Source organism: Pteropus medius, unplaced genomic scaffold, assembly GCF_902729225.1.
Source record: "Pteropus medius unplaced genomic scaffold, Ma_sr-lr_union100, whole genome shotgun sequence".
NCBI lineage: Eukaryota > Metazoa > Chordata > Mammalia > Chiroptera > Pteropodidae > Pteropus > Pteropus medius.
Genome location: NW_024345600.1, coordinates 4,883,347 through 4,905,355, shown reverse-complemented (window position 1 = coordinate 4,905,355; position 22,009 = coordinate 4,883,347). Strand labels below are relative to the sequence as shown.

At 35.2% G+C, this 22,009-nt stretch overlaps 1 protein-coding gene and 1 non-coding gene across 2 annotated transcripts; both read right to left on the bottom strand.

Moving 5' to 3' along the window:
- Positions 1-3,984: 3,984 nt before the first annotated feature.
- GDF3 (growth differentiation factor 3) lies at positions 3,985-9,758 on the bottom strand. The gene is made up of 2 exons (XM_039874330.1): positions 9,238-9,758; positions 3,985-4,908 (listed from the first exon to the last, which is right to left on the bottom strand). Exons 1-2 carry the CDS (start codon positions 9,500-9,502, stop codon positions 4,079-4,081), a joined length of 1,095 nt encoding a protein of 364 aa, XP_039730264.1. The 5' UTR covers positions 9,503-9,758; the 3' UTR covers positions 3,985-4,078.
- On the bottom strand, positions 5,325-5,432 carry LOC120611770 (U6 spliceosomal RNA). Its single transcript, XR_005655284.1, has one exon. It is a non-coding gene; the product is annotated as a U6 spliceosomal RNA (small nuclear RNA).
- Positions 9,759-22,009: the final 12,251 nt, after the last annotated feature.

Here is a 22,009-nt window from a genome sequence, read left to right as displayed (position 1 = left end):
TCATTGTTTGTTGATGAGAATAAAGGCAGAATAAAGAGAAGAGAGAATTGAACTGTTTCTGCAACCTGAAAGTTTCCATTGTTACCCAGTGAAGACACTGTGGACTTTTTCTTTAGCTATTATTCATTTATTTCGAACTTCCTCTTATTTTGCTCTTTGACCCAAATCCTGTTGGAAAGGGGAGGGACACTGATAAAAGCAAAATCAGAAGGACTTCGGCCTCTAAGTCAAGTAATTAGTATACAAATCGTAGGTCATCTCTCTCTCTTCTTTAAGCTAAGGTTAAGTGTATAACCAAGTCCATGTATGCTTTTTTATCCTCCTTGAAAAGATGAATATTACATATACTCCCCATTGCCATTGACCCTGTTGTCTGAACCCTGGATCAAGCTCCTCTGTATTTCAGTACACACTCTCAGAATCGAGGTCACTCTCAACACCTAAATTTCCTTTTGGGGTCTCAAAACTAGAGGCCCTGAACTTTGAATCTCAAATTCTATAAACGCAACATCTGAGCCCTAAATATAAGATTTTCCTTAATTATGAAAGTCCATTATTATGCTGAGTGAAATAAGTCAGAGAAAGATAAATACCATGTGATTTCACTTATATGCAGAATCTAAGGAACAAAAAATAACAAACTAATAAAAAACAGACTCACAAATACAGAGGACAATCTGATGATGACCAGAAGGGAGAGGGATTGAGGAGCTGGGAGAAGGGGTGAAAGGTTAAAGAAATACAAATTAGTAGTTGATAGATGGTCACTGGGATGGGGAACACAGCCCAGGGAATGCAGTCAGTGTTAATGTAATGACTAGGTGGAAAGCCAGAAGAGAGAAAGAACAATCATCTTTATAAACCATAGTTAAAATATCTGCAATCAGGGCCCGGAAACTGAATTGAAGAAAGGAATAGCGTAGGGCCGAAGGAAGCCGAAGGAAATGAAGGAAGGAATGGTACGGAAAATAGAATGAAATTTTGGCCGAATAATGCGAAGAAATGGAAACAGCGAGTTAAGTTAAAGCGGTTATATATATGTTAGAGCATATATATATATGTTGTTGTTGTTGCCGTTGTTGAATGGTGTGCCGCAGGCGAATGGAAATGGAATGTGAAATGGTGTCGGTACGGTGGCCGGTACGAATGAAATGTGAATGGTACAGCCGAATGATGCGGTTGTTGTTTGTCGGTTTGCGCCAGCGCCACACAGAAAAGAAAAGAAAGGAAAGAAAGAAAGAAAGAAAGAAAGAAAGAAAGAAAGAAAGAAAGAAAGAAAGAGAAAAGAAAGAAAGACAGACAGACAAGCTGGAGCCTCCACAAGATGAAGCAGTTGTTTGGAGTGGCAGGTGAGAGTTTTGAAGAAAGGGTTGAAGAACCACATCATAAACAAAGATCTTTCAGAAGCCAAGAGTTCCAAAGTTAGGCATAAGTGGTAGGTAAAACAATGACCCCTCAAAGATGTTCACCTCCTAATCCCTAGAACCTCTAAGTTCGTTACCTTATGAAGCCAAAAGTGACTTTGCAGATATGATTAAGGTAAGGATCTTGAGGTAGGGAGATGATCCCAAATCATCTGGGTAGTCCCAGTCTAATCACACAGACCCTTATAAGAGAAAGGCAAAAAAGCCAGTCAGAGGACGGGTGAAGATGGAAGCAGAGATCTGAGTGATGTGTTTACTAGCTGCAAGGGGGCCATGATTCAAGGAATGAGGACAGCCTCTAAGAAGCTGGAAGAGGCAAGGAAATCAGTCCTTCCCTAAAGCCTTGTGAAGGAAAGTTGCCTTGATGACATCTTGATTTTAGCCCATTGAGATCCTATTTCGTACTTCTGATCTCCATAACTGTAGGATAATTTATGTTGTTTTATATCATTAAGTTTATGATAATTTCTTACAGCAGCTAAAGGAAACTAATACATTGGAACACACTCACGAGAGGCACATATGCAATAGTTAAGGTGGTCTATAAAGTGAGTTTGTTTTTATTAGAATTCCTATTCAATGATCGGTCCATCTTCTGTTTTGGAAAACTCATGATAGACTGTCATGACATTTCATTATTTATAAAAGAGATCAACAATAAGTCAGTGTCCTAGTCCTGGAAATTCATCAATTTAAACAAATGTATACATATATTTATGTAACCATTCCACAACTGGGATGTTTGAGATTCTCATCACCCCAAAAAATACCGTGTCTGTTTGCAATCAATCTTCCTAGCCCCAGACCCAGGCAACCACTGCTATTTCTGTCACTATAAATTACTTTGGACAGTTTTATAGTTTCATACAATGGAGTCACACAATGTTTTTGCTAAGTAAAACTGATCTACAAGATTCGATGTATCAGAGGGTCATTTCTTTTTTCATTTCTGGGTAGAATTCCATTATATGGGTCTTTGTTTAATCATTCACCCACTGATGGACTTTGGGTTATTTCCAATTTAGGGTTTTTATATATAAAGGTGATATAACATTTGTGTACAATTCTTTATGGAAACATATGTTTCTTTTTCCCTTCTTGGGTAAAATAACCTGAGAGTGGAATTGCTGGAACAAACATAAGTAAATATTTAACTTTTAAGAAAACGCTAAATTGTTGTATTAGTTTACAGTCTCACCAGGAGTATGTGAGTTCCAGCTTTCCGACATCTTCATCAACACTTGGTAATGTCAGCCTTTTTAGTCGCAGCCATTTTTGTGGTTGTGTGGTTGTGTTTAATTGTGATTTTTAATTGGCATTTTCCTGGTGATTAATGATGTGTGCTTATTAGTTATTTATATATCTTCTTTTCTGAAGTCTGAGTATTTTGCCCATTTTTTATTAGGTTGTCTGTCTCATTACTGAGTTGTAAGAGTTCTTTATACATTATGCATATGATTCTTTCGTAATATCTGTGTGTGTGTGTGTGTGTGTGTTTCTCAGTATCTGGTTTGCTTTTCATTTCTTCAATCGTGTCTTTTGAAGAACAGAAATCCTCAATTTTAATGAAGCTTAATTTATCAATTTGATTTTTTTGTGGTTAATGTTTTTCAGATCTTGTCTATAAAATGTTTACTTACTCAAAAGACATAAAGATGTTTTAAATTAGATTTTAATCTGATTTTAAGTAAGAAATAAGCCCTGAGAAAAAAGTCCCTTCAAAGGAATTGAATATTACAAAAGAGTTCATATATACTCATAAATGAGTACATACGAGCGGGGTCATAACAAGGACAAAAAAGAAAAAAACCTGACTCAAGAGAAATGTGTTCTTTACAAGTTATAGGCAAAATATTTTATGTTTATGTGTATCACTTTCCAGGGGAGAGTATACATTTTATCAGGTTCTCAGTAGGACATATGATCCTCCTGATATGAGGAACCATATATGTTTTAATAAATTTTCTTTTCCCTCTTTTAATCAGCAGTAGGCAGAAAAGCAATACAATAAGCGATACAACTGTCAATAAATAAAATTTTCCACTTTAGTTCTTCTAACAAGAGAGGAAAGTGACCCCATACTTCCTGATATAACCCATAGGACCCTACTATATGTAGAGTGTTGTATTTGAAGCTCATGTGAATTTTACATTTTACACCATAGTAACATGTATGTTTGTTTTAATATCAATATATTTTATATTAATTATAGAAATCAATTTATACTTTTAACTCTTTAATGCCATGTCTGAAGTTTTCTAAGGAGATAGGGCCAATGATCTATGAACAAAGAGCCATAACATTGTTCCACCATGAAAACTGCAAATAACACATTGTTCAAGGATAAACATTTTCTTAAGTAAAGTATATATATAAATAATCATATATAATACAGCCATTAAATTATGTAGATTTTGGTGATTTGACAAAAAATTCCTATGATCATTAAGATTGTGTGTGTGTGTGTGAGAGAGAGAGAGAGAGAGAGAGAGAGAGAGATTCGGTACATCATTATTCATGATAGATTTTCCAGGAAGACAAATTATAAACATAAATGTACTGATATTTCAGACCCAATGGGTTGTAAATCAAATAGGTAGTTTTATTAAAACCTTTACCCCAAGAACACTCCTTCCATTCCTTCTCCTGACCGCCTACCCACATCCACATTCATCAACTACCATGTCTTCATAATGTCGTAGAATGACGTTGTCATCATTGTCTTGATAAAGCATGGAAATGGGGGATAGCTTGGTGGGAATGCAGACAGCCTGGGGAATTGCTGGGTCAACCACGTGCATCAGTGCTTGCATGAAAGCATAATTGGAGCTGTTGAGGGAGGTGGTCATTGAGAAAGGACAATCTCCATGGCAATAATTTGCCATGAACCCCTTGGGGGCAATGATCCACTTGTGCCAACCCAGGTCTCGGAAGTTGATGAATAGCTGGTGACGATGGCAGAGGTTCTTGCAAGAAGCATAAGGGGCAGGGATGGCTGCCCTCCTTTTGCGGGAAGAAGGGTGGCACTGCTCAGGATTGAGGGTCACCACCAGCAGGGAAGCATGAAGAGAACGTCTCAGACTGGCACAGATGTCCTCAAGCTGAAAATTCACCCCAGCGTCTCTGTCTCCTTTGACCAGCATCTCTAGGAACAAACCTAAGTTCTTCTGGTGGTTATCATTCCAGTCCTTAGCTACATCCAACAGGTTGAAGTAAAGAACACCTTGAGGCCACGGTACTGACTGCAATATAAACATTTTACCTGGCTTAGGGATGAACCGGCCCCACACATGAGGCTCCTGAACCAGAGACAGAGCCAATTCCATTTCTGGTCCCAGGTTATAGTAAGTGTTGGGCCCCAAGTCCAGACCCAGCTGGGCCATTGTTAACTGCTTCTTATCTTTAATTGCAGACAGATTAAAGTAGAGGAGCTTCTGTAGGCAAGAGGAAGCTTGAGAAAAGTTCTCGGAGTAAAGAAAGAATCCTAGATGGGAACAGAGAGACACAAGCCTCACCATAATATATTTTACTTCATATCCATATACATGATGTAAATGTCAAATGTTACAAGTATAGTCACATACACAAAATAAGGGCAGAAAATAATCACTTATACTCAAACTCTACCATTTTAGAGGATTTATTTATTTATCTCACTCCTCATTTAAGGCCAAAGTTTCTCTTTTTTTTAACTTATTTGCTAATTATAGTTGACGTACAATATTATATTAGTCAACTGTATAACATAGTGACTAGACATTTATCTTAAGAAATGATCACCCTGATAAGTCTAATACCCATCTGGCATCATACATAGTTATTGCAATATTATTTACTATATTCTCTATACTGTTGTACTTTACATCTTCATGACTAATTTTATTACTTCTTAATTCCCTTAAAAATATGAGTTAGTTCACAAATTTGCATGTCATCCTCGCAAAGAGGCCATTCTAATCTTCTCTGTATCATTCTAATTTTTAGTATATGTGCTACCAAAATGAGCACAGACCAGAGGTTCTTATCTTTATATCCACAGGTCCCTAAGGTGTCCTGGACAGACTTTACAAGGTCCATCATGGTCACGGATGGGAAAAATAATTACATCTTTATTTTTAGTAAACTCTAAATTAAATTTAACATTTCCTTCAATTATGAGTATAGGCAACAAAGCCCAATAATATTATCGGGGCCTATGACACTGCTACTAGTAAAAATCACAGATATGTTTATACAAGTTGTTAAGTTGTTGCAAATATATTAAAATAACACTTAGGCTCACACTACTTGAATTTATCATAGTTATAGTCCCTTCCCTGGGTCTTATTTGTTACTTCAATAAAGCACCATATATGTTACCGTATACACATTTGTTTTTAAAATATTTTTATAAATGTATTTCAATATTTAATTGATTTCTTTTGAAATTCTAAATATTTTATTCAAGGGTGTAAACCATTATTCTGAGAAGGGGTCCATCGGCTTCAAAGGGACAGATGGCACAAAACATTTAAGAACATCTTAGGCTGTCAGGTGTTGCTGGCCAAAATGTAACTACTTCGATTGTCTTCAAAACAAACTCCTCTTAACCAGCCAAGACTGGCCCTCCAGAAATTCCTTATTTTTTATCCTTCGGTAATTCCTTACCTAAAGCCTGCTCTCATCAATGTCAACAATGTCTAATCCTGTATCTCTGAACATTTCATCCCCCACCTCACTGAATAGTGAGGTGCAATGTGACTCTTCGGTTTCTTCAAATGGACCCCCTTCTCTGTATCTCTTGAAGTTGTAGGTGTAGTCTCCCTATTTTCAAAGCCAGTTTCTCTACTTGGATTTTCAAGCCTCACCTACTCTTCTAGGAAAAGACCCAATAGAGTATATTTTCACCTTTTTTTTTAACTTTCAATTTCTCCCTGTCCACAAATAATTTCTTTGGCCTGACACCATCATTATGATCGGTAGGATGGCTCCACCCTAAGACGGGATTTCCTAAGGTCGTTCAGTTCGTGGAGAAATGACAACAGAAACCCAAATCTTCTAACCAACCCACCACAATGCCTCTTCTCATTTTTTAAAATAACAAAATTAAAAGGCATTTAAAATTATCCAGTTTTCTCTTCAGTCCTACTCTATTATCTCTCCCTTTCTTTTCACTGACCATCTTTTCAAAAAAAAACAATTAGTCTGTGTTTGCTGTCCCTACTTCTTACCTCATACCCTTCTGTTATTTCCCAACCCTTTTACTCTTACTACTCCACTGAAACAGCTTCTTCGTTACCGTCAGATGCAGGGATGTTTTCACAGAACTTACCCTTCTCAACCTCTCTGAACAATTGATCTCTCCTGTTTGAGGTTCTAATTCTAATATATTGGTCTCCTTTTTCACTTATATCACTAAATCATGTTCCTTAGGCATGGGGGCGGCGGGGAAGCCATAATGGAAAAGATAGACAGATTTTAAAGCAAGAAAAAAAAAAAACTTCTATATTCAAAAACCATTACTAACAAAATCAAAAACACAAAAAATAACTGACAATACTGGTAACATATCTGATGAGTTAAAACTCATGAGTATAAAGAGCTTTTGAAATGATTAAGAGGCCTTACAAATCATTAAGAAAAAGAAGAATTCTCAATAGGAAAAGTGTCATAATGTATAAATAGGCAACTATTTGAAAAATAAAGATAAATGATTCGTTATTCATTTTAAAATGCATCATTCTGCCTTATTAAAAAATAAAATTAAAATAATGATATTTGTTCTGCTATTAGATGAATAAAAATTAAAAGCAAAAACTGGCGTTATCTTGTGGGCATCCAGTGTAGCATGGATAAGCACATTGTCATATATTACTGGAATAAAATATACAGCAATGAGAATGAACTACAAATATACACAGGTTTATCCTCACAAATATAATGTTGAATGAAAGAAGCCAGACACAAAAAAGGATACATTCCACATTTCCATTTATATGAAGTTCAAAAACAGGTAAAACTACTATGTAATGTTAGATATCAGGATAGAAGTTACCTGTGCAAGGGATTAGTGATTAACCAGAGGTGGCACGAAGGATCCTCTGGGGTGCTAGTCGTGTTGTCTCTTGATCTGAGTGCTGGATAGTCTGTGAAAATTTGTTGCGTTGTTCTCTATGATTTATGCACTTTTCTAGATGTATGTTATACTTCGATAAGTTTCTATTTTAAAAAAGATTTTTGTCAATTGTATGTAAGAATTCTCATACAATTATGGTGGTGTAAAAATTTTGGAGGATGTATGTTATATATCAAAAGTATAAATGTGCCTACTCTTTGATACAGCAAGCCTCTTCTAAGAATTTATCCTAGGGAAACAGAAAAAGTGCACACACACACACACACACACACGCACACACACATACACAAATGGATATAAAGCTGCACTATTTATGATATGTCCATGCCCATCAACAGGGCATCAGTTACATAAATTTTAGCATGTTTATATAATGAAATATCATGCAACCATTAAAACGAGGATAAGTTGACTATTCGTTCGGACTTGTAAGAGATGTCCATAACATTAAAGGAATGTATAGTATGATCCCATTAAAAAAAATGTTCCAAGTTTATATTATACCTATGCAAATAAGAAAAGTCTGGAAGAAAATATATCAACTGTTCATAGTTGTTTTCTCCAGGGGGAAGTTTAGGGAGGAATGGTGGTGAGATTATGTTCTACCCCTCCCCGCCCTCAAAATTTGTTAGGGTTATGATCATCACAAAAATCAAAGATTTTTCCATCAGGGAGGGAGAGAAGTAATCTCAGCTGTTTTCTACTCTCTCCAAGGAAAACTCTTCAAACTTTCTTTTCTTATCTCTTAACCTTCCTCCAGAAATTTTCCCTGAACTCCCACCCCCAAGGACCTGAGCCTCTAACATAATACTGAGCACAGAATAAATATGGAACTCATCTGTTTGTCTACTTCCCTTCTATAAACTCTTAAAGAGTAGATTTTATCTTTAATTTCTGTATTCTCATGGCCCTACACAGTTCCCGGGACACAATGGATATCAACTAAATGCTTTTTGGACAAATAAGTATTTAAATCTTAATCTCAAATTGCTTTAAAACTAACCAATCAGGGCTCTCAGTTCTGTCTCTGAACCACCTGGGAGGCTAATAGAAATGCAGATTACAACAACCACCTCTGACTTAAATAAGAATGGGATGGGAGAATGAAGGGTAGGAACTGGGCTGAAGAATCAGCTTTTTAACAACTGACTTGGGTAATTTTGGTGGGTTGTCAGTTTGGCAAAGTATTAAATGGCACTCACTTAGATCTTTATATAAAGGGTATGTATGACAATGGCATATATTATTGTTCAGTATCCGTAAACCAAGAGTAGCCTTTTCCATCTAATGAAGGTAAAGCTAGTCTCATGGGCAAACTAAGGTCAAAATTTTTGTCCCCTGCTTGCCATACCAAAGGCACTAGGATGCGTAAATTGTGCGCTAAAGAGTGGGAGACAGAGCCCCAATTCCACCTTCACCTCTCCTAAACTGCAGCACAAAGTTGTTGGTTCAGAAAAAAACCTATTTTGAATCCTGACTTTGTTCACACACTAGCTGTATAATCTTGAATAGGTTACAGGTTATCTACTACTGTCTGAGCCTTCCTCTCAGAATCGTTGTTGGGATTAAATGAGATAAAATATATAAAATACCAGCGCAAGTCCTGCTATCTATGAACCCCTCAGTAACTGTTACTGCCCTTTATTTCCTTTCTTCCAATGCCAGATTTTCCTCTAGAAAACACTCCAATATCCTTACCTTGATCTGGAAGAAGTCGAAGTACGTTCCCACGGACTCCCAGCTCCTTTACGTAGCATAAGTCTTGAGAGACCCCAGTGGTGGCTGCTGCCTCTTGATCCTGGAAAATTTTCTTCATGATATAAGGCACAGGTTGGAATTTCTGTGGAGAAGGAACCTTGTCCAAGCCCAGAAATTTAAGAAAGACATGTTCTCGAAATTGTAATGTCTGGCCCAAGGCCGCAGTTAGGAGGCTGAGAGCCAAGACTGGCAGGGAAGGAAGCATGGCCTCTGAGCTGAGACGGAGCTGGCTAGTCAGACTGAAGAGAGCTCTAGCTCTTGACTCCTCCACAATCCAAGTGCTGCTAATTTATCTGATGTAAGATAATCAAGTGTGAATTGCTCTCTTCCCAGCTCCTCAAAGGCAATTGGATGTGAAAAGACAAAACTTTTTTCTCTTTCCTAGCTCTACTGTTCCAGAAAAAAAAGTTCACAAAGCAAAGATAGCCAGTGCATGGACCTAACTCTACAACAACCTGAGCTTTGTCCACAGTACACAGAGTGGAAAGGAAACAGGCATTTATTCATCTCACAAACATTTATTAAGCATCTGTGAAGTGCAAGGTGCTGAGATAGGTGCTAGGAACATAGTAATAAGTAATCCAAGTCTTGTCATTCGTAATCTGATTAGACAAATGCAGAGGTAGAGTTCCATTAGACTATAACCTCAGCCATGTGGAAAACCACACCAGAGAGAAAGAACAAAAGAAAGTTTAATCTATACCCTTTGTCAGTTTTCAGCTCTAGAGGGACTGAATTTCTTTTCATCTAACTTTGCCCTTCCTGATTAAAAGTCAAAACTCAGACTTACTGAATTCATTCTTGTTTCATTACATATTAGCTATGTAACATTGGGCATGACACCCAACCTACCCAAATTTTTGTCTTCTCAACAAGAAATAAAAACTAACCTTTTAATTTGCCATAGGAATCTGATAAGATGATGTGTTTAAAGTGCTCAGCACAATGCCTGCCAAATGGTAAACACACAAAGTCTTCTCAGAGGAGATAGTTTCAAAGTTTAAGTAGACATTTTTCAGTAAAGCAATCAGACATTCAAGACATATGAAAAGGCATGGAGGTTATTGAAAAGTTTAAGTAGGGTAGCATATATCAATTTTAGTTTTTGTTTTTTTGTTTTATTTTGTTTTGACCAAACTATTACAAGATTTTCAGTGCTATAGAAGAATTAGCTTATCTGTTGCCAAATTAATTTTCAAGCTTTTTGAGAACAGGGACTTTATCATTTTACATTATTTTTTACCACCTGTAATAAGAACTCATTTCTCTCAAAGGAAAAACAAAATGTATATAACATATAATAGTTTCCCATCATCTGCAGGATAAAATTTAAACTCCTTAGCTTATCATTTAAGGACTTTCTTGGTTTGGCACCAGCCTCACTCCTACCTCCCACCAATATTAGTGTTAATGTTCTAATGATATTGATGTATTGTAGTTCTTTTATGAGCTCATTTCATCTCAGAGACTTTGCACAAATTTCAATGGTCACTTCTACTACAAAGACTTCCTCGACTCTCCAAAATAGATTTAGATGCTTCTTCTTTCTCCCACCGAGCCTTGAGTGGGCACCCATTATAGCACTTATCACAGTGCATTTCATTGTGTTTTGCCCATGTTCCTTCCAGTTAATACAGTCATTGGGGATTGGAATCATGACTTTCTTTTTCTCTAGTATTTCCACTGTCGAGGAAAGTAGACATTCAATAAACATATATGCAATAAATCAGTGAATGAATAAATTGGTGCTATTTCCAGAGGTCTCACTCTTCTAGAAAGTCAAGTTTTCTCTATTCCCATTTCTCCTATTTCTGCCTCCTTGCATCCTAGTTAATACTTTTAATCTACAATCCCTACCTGTTTTCAACAGTAAGGTGGGTTGTATTTTGATTTTCTTTATTTAACTTTCCTGACTTAAAGTCAGAAATCAGACTAACTGGTTTAAATTCTGGTTCCACTACTTATTAGTGTAATCATGGGCAAGTCATTCATGAGAATTAAACATTCTTTGCTAAAGTAGGAAGAGGATCTGATGAGGTAATGCATATACAATGCTCAGGACAACATCTGCCAAATAGTAAGCACTAAATAAAGGCTGATATTAATTATTATTATATATTACAGCGGAGTATGATCAAGGGAGAGAAAGCAGTAATTCAAAGTGTACAGTCATCTAATACGGCAGAAAAAGCACCAGATCAGGAGTCAGGAGATCTGAGTTTATTAAGGCTCCTCCCATAGCTATATAATTTGGGGCAATTCACTCGGTCTTTTATGATACATGCCCAGGCATGGAAATTTTTTTAAATAGAAGAATTTGAATGTCATTAAGGGCTAACCTACTTTGGCCTCCCTTTCTTTACCTAAAATCACAGAGTTGAATTTGATTTTCTTTAAATCCTTCTACAAACAAAAATATTGTAATTCTGGACTTTCAGCCCAAAATAGAAAATCAAGAGTGAGGCAATATGGCTGAATAGTATAGAACTGGTCCCAAAGTCATGAACTTAGTTCAAAATTCTAGCTCTATCTTGCTGTGGGGTCCTGCACAAATTGCTTTTTCTAATCTTTGGTTTTCTAATCAATAAAATGAGAAATACATTAGTCCAGAAGAGTAATTGTGACCATAAGCATGAAAAATATTCACCTTCAATAATAAGAAAAAAAGAAATTTCTTTGTCTATCCAATTAGCAAGATGAAAAAAGGACAATAGTTTGTGTAGATGAAGAAACAAGGAAACAAGCATTTTTATATTCAGCTCTGGGGTATACATTAATATAACTTATCTAGAGGAAAAATTGGCACATATATTAAAAGTTTTAAACTATTTGCTTCCTTTTTATAGAAGTTACCTAGAGTAGTCAAATTCATAGTAACAGAAAGTAAAATGATGGTTGTCAGTGTTTGGGGGAAAAGAGAATGGGAAATGGGGAATTATTGTTTTATGAATACAGAGTTTCTGTTTTGCAAGATAAAAACAGTTCTGGAGATCAATGATGGTGATGATAGCACAATGTGAATGTACTTAATGTCACTCAATTGCATACTTAAGAATGATTAAGATGATAAAGTTTATGTTATGTGCATTTTGCCATAATTTTTAAAAAGAAATTTTAAAAATACTCATGTCTGTAATATTATTTTACAGTGATTCCACTTCTGTAATATTATTTTAAGCCACTAGAATATAAGCTACAAAATGGCAGGGGCAAATGATGGATACTTGATAAACATTTGTTGAGTAATTTAACTAATGGGAGTGAACAAAGTATTACACACAGATTCATTTTAATATTATTTATTATAAAGAAAACTTGTAAATAACCTAATTGTATAATAATAAATACATTATAGAACATCCATAAGTAAGATTATTACTTGGCCATAAAGAATATTGTAAAAGAAGTTTTAATAACATGAAAACTTATCCATAAATATTATTAAGTGAAAAAAATACAGATTTTGAAACAATATAGAAAATAATTCAATTTTATAAAAATATTCACACAAAAAAATCTGGAACGGTTGATACCAAAACATTAACAATGACTATTTATCAGTAATTTTTTTGTAAATTTCTATATTTTTTAAATTTTTAATAATTATTTATTATTTTGATCATCATTCAGAAAAGTTAAACAAAACAATATAGTCATGACCACTGAAGCACAATGTGATTTGGATGCTTCTGCCAGTCAGTGAACAGATATTTATTGAGTGTCTTTAAAACTATTCTAAGTACTAGAATGTGGCCAGAGCCACAGGTAAAGAATTGGATAAACTTACATTAAGAACTAAGGGGTAAGAAGTTATGGTTCATAATCCTCAACCATTAAAAAAAATGAAATCTTACCAGTTGCAATGACATGGATGGACCTAGAAGTTATTATGATAAATGAAATGTCAGACAGAAAGATAAATACCATATAATTTCACTTATATGCAGAATCCAAGGAACAAAAGGAACAAACTAATCAAAACAGACTCACAAATATAAAGGACAATCTGGTGATGGCCAGAGGGGATGGAGGTTGGGGAGCTGGGAGAAAGGGGTGAAGGGTTAAAGAAGTACAAATTAGTACTTGATAGATAGTCATGGGGATGGGGAGCACAGCATAGGGATTGCAGTAAGCATTAATGTAATGGATAGGTGGAGAGCCAGAGGAGAGAAAGAGCAATTAGGGGGATCACTTTATAAATGTATAAATGTCTAATCAATGTACTGTATACTTGAACCTAATACAATTATTTTTTTAAAAAAAAAGAACTAAGGGGAACTTAAAACATGTAATGAAGCTTCTCCAACACTGACACTGTCCCCACTCACACTCTCTTATTGATACAAGTCCCTTTTCCTCTAATAAAAAGACCTTCAACTTTTTTTTTTTTTTAACATTTTCTACTCAGTTGAATCATGGACACAGTTTTCATCATCTGTAAACATGATAAGAAGCCATAGCCATAGTGCAATCATAGAAATAAAAGTTGAGAAGAACCTAGGAATTAAGGAAAAGTCATTGAGAGTTTCCATACTAATTATAACTCATGCCTTGGTGACCATTCGCGTCTCTGACTAGCTTTTAGAGAAGCGAGGAATGAGCACAGGCAATGAAAGATTACCCAAACGGGTAGAGTAAGAATTTGCTGAGGGCACATGCAAAGCCAATACACTAAAAATAGATTTTTAGAAAGAAAATTTTAAAAATTAGGGTAGAGGAGGGAGGGGGGAGGGAGACAGTAGAAGGGTTCAAATATGTGGTGACAGAAAGAAATCTAACTATGGAAGATGAACATACAATGTAAATAGATATATGCCTTAACTGTTAAAATGTATAGCTGACACATTAGATTTTGTTAACCGATGTCACCATAAAAAATAAATTAATTAATTTTAAAAAATTGATGTAAATAGCAAGAGGAAAAATGGAAATATTTTTACTTTCTTAGATGTATTTTACTATTAAGTATATTATTTATTTATAATTATGTTTAGTGAATGGGTGAATGGCAAGAATTATATTCTAAGCAGGGGTAATAAGAGGATGTTGAACTAATAAAACCCAGAAAGTACACAGGGTTAATGTTTGTAATATATCTTACATCCTGTAAGAGCTCATCTTTGCTATTTAATAGCCTGAGTAGTTTATCATTTTGCCAAAAATAAAAATGAAATAATAATGAATAAAACCACTTAGAATCACATTAATGACTAATAATATTACTTTGTATTAATGTACCATTTAATGTATCATTTAGAAATTTTTCTTTTAATCTTTAGACATTAAACAATGTCTTTAGCTGCATTTTATGACATGCCAATTAAACTTTACCTATATTTCATATTATGTTCATATTAAGTTATTAAGTCTAATTATCAATTCAATATACATAAAAACTGTTAAGAGTCTTAATTCTTTTGGATCAACTGTTTTTAGATAATGTATCAGTTTATATCCCTAGCAGTAGTAAATGAGAGTTTAGTTTTAATAACTTTGGCTAGTCTTGGATATCTTCTTTCCTTCTTTCACTTCTTAAGATGAAATGTAAATGATAAATCATATCTTAATTTGGACTTCTTTGATTACTAAGGTTGATTTTTGAAGCTATTTGTATATTCCCCTAGAAATGTACATTGCTGTTATTCACACCCTTTTGGGCTATAGCAAATACACCTCTTACTTTAAAAGAAGCATTTTCAGTAATGTTCAGCATCAGGTAATCAGAAACCCCACTGGCAGGGTTTTGCACCTCCCATGTGATGATCACAAATTGAGGTGTTGATGTTCTGCTGAGATTTCTAGACACTACCACCTCGAATAAGCACCACTCAGTCTTAAATTACCTGAAACAAAAGCTACTCAAAGCGTGGTCCATAGACTTTCATGCTTACCTGCAAATTGTTTGTAACTTGAGGACAACAGTGCAAAAAATGAATGTAAGTGTTAAGGAATGATTAAGCAATTTGACAGTGTAATGTATGTCAGATGGATCTATTACTTTTTAAATGGGGCTTGTATTTTATATGTTTTAAAATTTCAATTTTTAAAAAATTATATCTTATAAATGGTTTGGTCCATGCTTGTAGATTAAAACAAGCTGAACCTTTACCATAAACAGGTTAAGAAGCACTATTTTAAAATATTTTTTGACTCAATGTTAGTTTCCAATTGCTGCTGTAAAAAATTACCACAAATTTAGTGCCTTAAAACAACACAAATTATTATTTTACAGTTCTGGAGATCAGAAGACCAAAATATATCTTATGAGTTAAAATCAAGGCACAAGTAGAGCTAGTATTTTGTTTTTTGTTTTGTTTTGTTTTTGCAGGCTCTAGGGGAAAATTTGTTTCTTTGCCTTTTTCAGATTCTTGTGGATGCCTGAATTTCTCTCCTAGTAATCTCTTCCTTTATTTTTAAAGCCAGCAAGATAGCATCTTAAAATATTTCTGACTCTGATCTTCCACTTGTAAGGACCTTTCTGATTACATCACTTCTATACAAGATAATCTTCCCATCCTAAGAACCTCAGTTTAATCAGACCGATAAAGTCCATGTGCCACATAAGGTAACATATTCACAGGTTTAGGGTTTAGGATATGGACATCTTTTGGGGGGGTGCTACTTAGCCTTCTAGTTTCAGCCTCCAAAGTCTCATTCTTAAATCCTCCTTCAGAGATCAATAGGGGTTCCTGATTACACCAGACAGACTTGTTTCCCACAAATACACATGTTAAACCATGGCTCAAGTGGCAAGTAATTAAATGATTACTGGATATAAACACAAATAAAAATCCTCCTGGATATAAACACAAATAAAAATCCTCTGTTGGTTTTCATGAGTTTTAGCTGTTTCAGGTGCCACCAATCAATCATCTAAAATCACTTTATCTGTTTGACTATCTGGAAAAGGTTGATAAATAATACTATAGGAAGATATCGTGCCACCACCATGTAACCCAAAGCCAAAAAGTTGTGGAACTCTATCAGAATTTGCCAAATTTTATCATGTTTTGTGCATGTGCATGGGTGTGTGCTTGTGTGTGTGTGTCGATTACTAAAAACAACTTTTTATGTTTTATTACCCACCACCATTTGTTATCACTAGTAACATCTCTCCGTGGCACAATGTTGTACTTTGCATATCCACACCATTCAACTTCTTTCTGACACAGCTACCAAGAGTCATTTTTGCCCTTAGCTGTGATTCCATTCATTGTGATTCCTTTTAGTTTGAAGTTTTTGTTTTTCAAGGACCAGCAGACACAAAATAAGGTTGTAATTCTAAGCTGACATTAAGATTTTTTTTGTACAATTTTCATAATTACAAACAATGCTAGAGTAAACGTTATACAAATCATTTCATATGTTTGACTTTTGTGCCAATGCCTAAAAGTGGGATATTTATCAAAAGATTCGCACTTGTTTTATAAATCCTGTGTAAGACTTATATTTTGACATATAATCTAAAATGTTCTTCTAAAAGGTTGTACAGCTCTTTTGCTCAGGCCCCTGGTGCTGGCAGGATGACAAGTATTGAGGTCTTTGTACTTCCAGGAAGCTCTAGAACCACCGATGAAATCAGGAGTGGCATGATAAACAGTACAAGAAAGCTCATTTGGGCACAGCCCTGAAGGCCAACACTTTTAAGGAGCTGTTTCCCATGCAAAGGGAACCATGTGGAGAAAGTAGGGGTTGAAGCCGAACAGTCGAATTCTGCCATCAGGAAGTGCGTTAGCGTCCAGCTAGTGAAGAAAAGGAAAAAAAAAATCACAGCCTCTGCACCCACTGATGTTTTTTTTTTTTAATTTTATTGAGGAAAATGATAAAGTTCTGATTGCTGGATTTGGTCTCAAAGGCCCGCTGTTGGTGGCATTCCTGGAGCCTGCTTGAAGGTTGTCAAAGTAGCCAGTGTCTCTCTTTTGGCCTTATTCCAAGGCAAGGAAGAAAGACTGAGGTCATAAGTTCTGATGGTGAAAACAGAGTAGGAAATTTTCATATGCCTCCCAAATAATAATAAGAAGAAATAAAAATAAAAGGTTGTACAATTTACATCCTGGAGTAGGCATATGATCTTGCCCCCAAGTAATCTCCCAGTCATGCTATCCAAGAAGTCATAGGACAGAAAGGCTCATAAACCAAATTAAGATACTCAAACCACATTTACAAAATCAACTGGAAACATAGTAAGAATCAAGATGATAGAGATGGAGTAGGTTAACACACCTAAAATGGGGCACAAAGTAGGATGGAAGGACCATATTACCTGACGCCTGGATTACTCGATATTCATATGTCTCGTCTCTCATTCTTCCTCTCTGTCTTTTCTACTAATGGTGTGGGTATGAGGACCAGAGTGGAGCTTTGAGCAAGGGGATTCAGCAAATGCCTGGACCCAATATATACTTGCTCTGTCAGAAAGATACAAGGGCAAGTATACCTGCCCACAGCTATGGCTACCACTTAGCCTATTGGGGCAGAGCTCAAATTGGAACAGAATGGAACCATAATGGGTGTCACCAATGGGTTACCAATTTGAGATTGACATAGCTATCAGCCTAGAGTTGGCACAATTTCTACGTATACTTGATCTTTCAACTATGACACATTTGTTTGTTCCATCATATATTCCATTTATTCTATGACTTTTAATATGGTTTACAGGTTACTAATTTACTTGATATTTAGCACGTCTAATATCTCAATTCTGCCAATGTCTTACAAGCCTCTTGTTTATCATGCACATTAATACTTCTTATAAGTCTTGTCCGTATCTCATAAGATATTATGTCATATACTTAAGTTATATACTGTAAGCTATTTAAAAGTTGCTATCTGGTGATGGGGTTCAGGACATGCTACCCCAAAATATGGCAACTTGGCATAGCGAATATTTTATACTGAAGGAATTTGAGAAACAGCAGAAGCAAGAAGGTCACTCTGACCTTCCCCCATCTTCCCCTAAAAACAGGTCATAAAACCCTCATGTAAAAAGTGCCCTCCCTGTACCTGGAGGAAAGGAGCATCCTTATCTCCAAAGACAAAGGGACGCCAAGAAGAATCTGAACAAACAGGACTTGCTAAGTTCCTCCACACCCCCCCCCCGCCCCATTACTGACACTTACCTCATACTCCTTAACCTGTCAGATATCAGCCATCAACTTTAGCATAAAAATACTCAAGTCTAACTATTTCTTCTGGTCTTCATTTCCTTATGGAGTCTCCTGTGTCACGTAAAGTTTATATTAAACAAATTTGTATGTTTTTCTCCTGTTAATCTGTCATTGACAGTGTAATTCTCAGACTCAATCAGACTTTAAGAGTTTAAGAAAACTTATTCTTCCCCTGCACTGGACTTAACACTGCTTACTGGTTCATCCATTCTATTTGTTTTTATTTTTTCCTATAACACAAGTCAATATTCTCAAATAATATAGCACTCATTGATGATCTTTCTAACAGTACATTTAAGTACCATTTCCCCCCACCACACATACTGACACTCCTTCACTAATCTTCCTTTTATTAGGGTTTTTTTTCTCTAATCCATTAGGGAGAAAAACATAATTGTTTTTATTTAAATTTATTGAACTTTTAACATTCACATATATTTCATGACTATTTGAACTTCTTTTAGAAATTCCTTTACCTATTTTTCACTCAGATTATTCATCTCTTAAAGTTTAAATTGAGGAATAATTAACAAGTCCTTTGGATATTAAGAACTTCCATCTGTCATATATGTCAAAATTTTTCCCCAGTTTAAATTAGTCTTTCAACAATGTTTAAAATCGTTTTTGCCATCACAAATGTTTAACTTTTTTTTTGGTTAAGTTTTGTAAACTTTTATGGTGTTTGATTTTTGCTTCATGCTTAGACAAGACTTTCCCCAATGTAATAATACAGATTGCCTCCCATATTTTCTTTCTAATGTATAGCTTGATCTAATGTGACATTAGGCAAGTTAATTAACAGCTCTGTGATTCAATTTTTTTATAATCTGTAAAAAAATGTGGGTGATAAAAATACGTACTCATAAGGTTATGAGAAGTAAATGTGTTGCTCTGTGTAAAATGCTTAGAATAGTGCATGACACTTAAATGCACAATCAATATTCACTGTCGTTACCCCTGCGTCAATCACACAATCTGACCACTTCAAGCATCCTACTTGCGTTCTTGAAAGTCAATGTTGTTTGAAATATATTCAAACCATAGAAAAGAGGAAAATAAAAAGAACCTCCCCTGCAAAGATATCTATCTGCTGTTAGCAGAATCGTGATTATTTCTCCTATATTTATATTCCTCTGGCAATAAATATACAAATACATACAGACACAGGTAATTATTATTTGATTTATATAAAAATGGAGTTATACTATATATTGCTCTGTCTCAAATTTTATTACTTAACATCTCTCAGATAGTTCTACCCAAATATTTACTTCCTTCTCTTTAATGGCAATATCTTATTTAATTCAATAATTTACTTAGCTGTTTCTATTTTTAGATTACAAAAGTCTTTGTTTATTAACAGAGACCTCAAGTAGGTTTTGCTTGCATGGGAATCATACTGCATTTCCAAGGCTCGGTCCTCTCCCACTCTCCTAACCCATTTCCTTCTTTCCTCAAATTTCTAACATCTCCTCTCCCATCCTTACTCTCAACTTGCTTTCTATTTCTCTGAGAAAACTGAATCAATCAAGAGAACTTCCAAAGTCTACCATAAGCACATCAACCCTTTTACCCACAAATGTACCCATACACTGTGCCTTCCTGTTACTGCAAATGAAATATCTAAAGCTAGTCTCTTTGCTTGTGTCCTGATTCCATCCCTCTTGCTTATTCCGAGTCATCACTCAGCAACGTTCTCTCTTCAATCTTATCCATTTTTCCCTCTTTACTGGATCTTTCCTAGAAGTATTCAAACATGCTGTTCTTTTTCCCATCTTAAATATATTTTTTAATTCTTTTAACTCCACTTCACACAATACCTGCTAATTCATTTCTGTTCCCCTCTGCCGAAAACTTCTTAAAGTTGTTGATCATATTTATTGTCTCTGGTTCTTATTCTTTCATTCTACAACACCTGGCTCTAGGCCAGGTCACCAATGACATTCACTCAGTTCTCAACTTCCATCTTGCTTTACCCTTCAGCAGCATTTGACATGATCAATCACTCCTTACTTTCTACACTTACTTAGCTTCCAGGATAGTCCCCTCTCTTGGTTCTCCACCTATCTCGCTGGTCACTCATTCTCAGGCTCCTTTTCTCACTGGCCTCTTAGAGTTAGGGTGTCCCAGGCCTCAGACCTCAGGTTTTTTTCTCTCTCTAACTACATTCACTTCCTTGATAAGCTCGTCTAGTTTATTGCTTCAAATTTCATATATATGTTGATGATTTTCAAATTTTATATCTAGCTCAGACTTCTGAATCCTAGAACTCTTTACTTAGCTGTTTACTCATCTCCTCTTGGGTGTTTAAAAAGCAATATAAATATAAATATTTATATTCTCCCAAATGGAATTCCTGATCAATGTATCCTACCTTTCTGCATCACGACCTGCAGGCTTATCTACCTCGACTAATGCCAATTCTGTCCTTCCTGTTGTTCAGGACAAAGCCTTGGAATTATCCTTGACTCCTTTCTTTCTCTCATACCCACGTTCAATTCATCAGGAAATTCTACTGGCTCTATCTTCAAAATATTTTCAGAATCTGTATTCTGCCGCTACCACCCTAATCTGAAACACTGTTATTTCTCATCTGACTTAAGTTGTACCCTCTAAACTCATCTCTGCTTCCAACCTTGGCCCATCCTCATCCTCGCTAATCTATTCTCAACACATCAGCTAAATTCTTTAAAAATGTCATCAGTCAACTCATTCTGCTCAAAACCCTCCACTGGATCTCGAGTTCACTCAGAGGAAAAGTCAGTGTCTACAACATCCTATCCTTTCCCTGCTCACTCTGCTCCAGCCACAATGGTTTTGCTGCTACTTCAATTCTTCATGTACTTGCTGTTCCTTCTGTCAAGATTCTCACATACATAAATATTTATCATGTGAGTACTGTCTTTTCTGAGTCTGGCCTAGAACTTAATTTGAGAACATGTTTTTCTTTTATATTTTATAAAATGACAGTGAGAGTAAATGGTGGTATTTTTTCATTAATGCTCTTACTGGGAAAAAAATATTTGTAATTTTTTCTTTTATGGAAGGAAATGAAAAATGCTATTGTCTGAGAACCACTGAGACTTTGCCTAAGAACAAAGTCTGAGAATCACTAACTTAGACTACTTGGTATTACCAAGTTTCTCTTTCATAATTAGGATGGATTTTAAAAATTAAGACTATTTAATCTTATCGAAGAAATTGTTACCTTTTGCCTATAAATTTATACTCAGAATAGTTTCACAATCAGAATAGCCTGTCTTAAAGTATTAGACATATGCAAAAGCTAATCCAGAAATAAAAATAACCATAAGCAATAGCAATAAAATATTATATACTCTAGACAGGGTAAACAAAATTATAAAATAAAAAGTATTTAGCACAGATTAAAATAACTGTAGATTAAAATTAGGTGAAAATAAAATATTATTACATGATAGAACTTTATATTTATTTTATTTAAATTATGATTAAGAAACTGGTTCTTCAATGACAATTCAAATTTTAAATAAATGTCTGCAAACAATTTCTCTTCTGGATAA

Excerpts from the sequence above, each read along its gene's own strand:
- GDF3 (XM_039874330.1), bottom strand. The coding sequence starts at position 9,502 with ATGCTTCCTTCCCTGCCAGTCTTGGCTCTCAGCCTCCTAACTGCGGCC. Across the intron at positions 4,909-9,237 it reads TCGACTTCTTCCAGATCAAG|GATTCTTTCTTTACTCCGAG; the intron begins GTAAGGATATTG and ends GTTCCCATCTAG.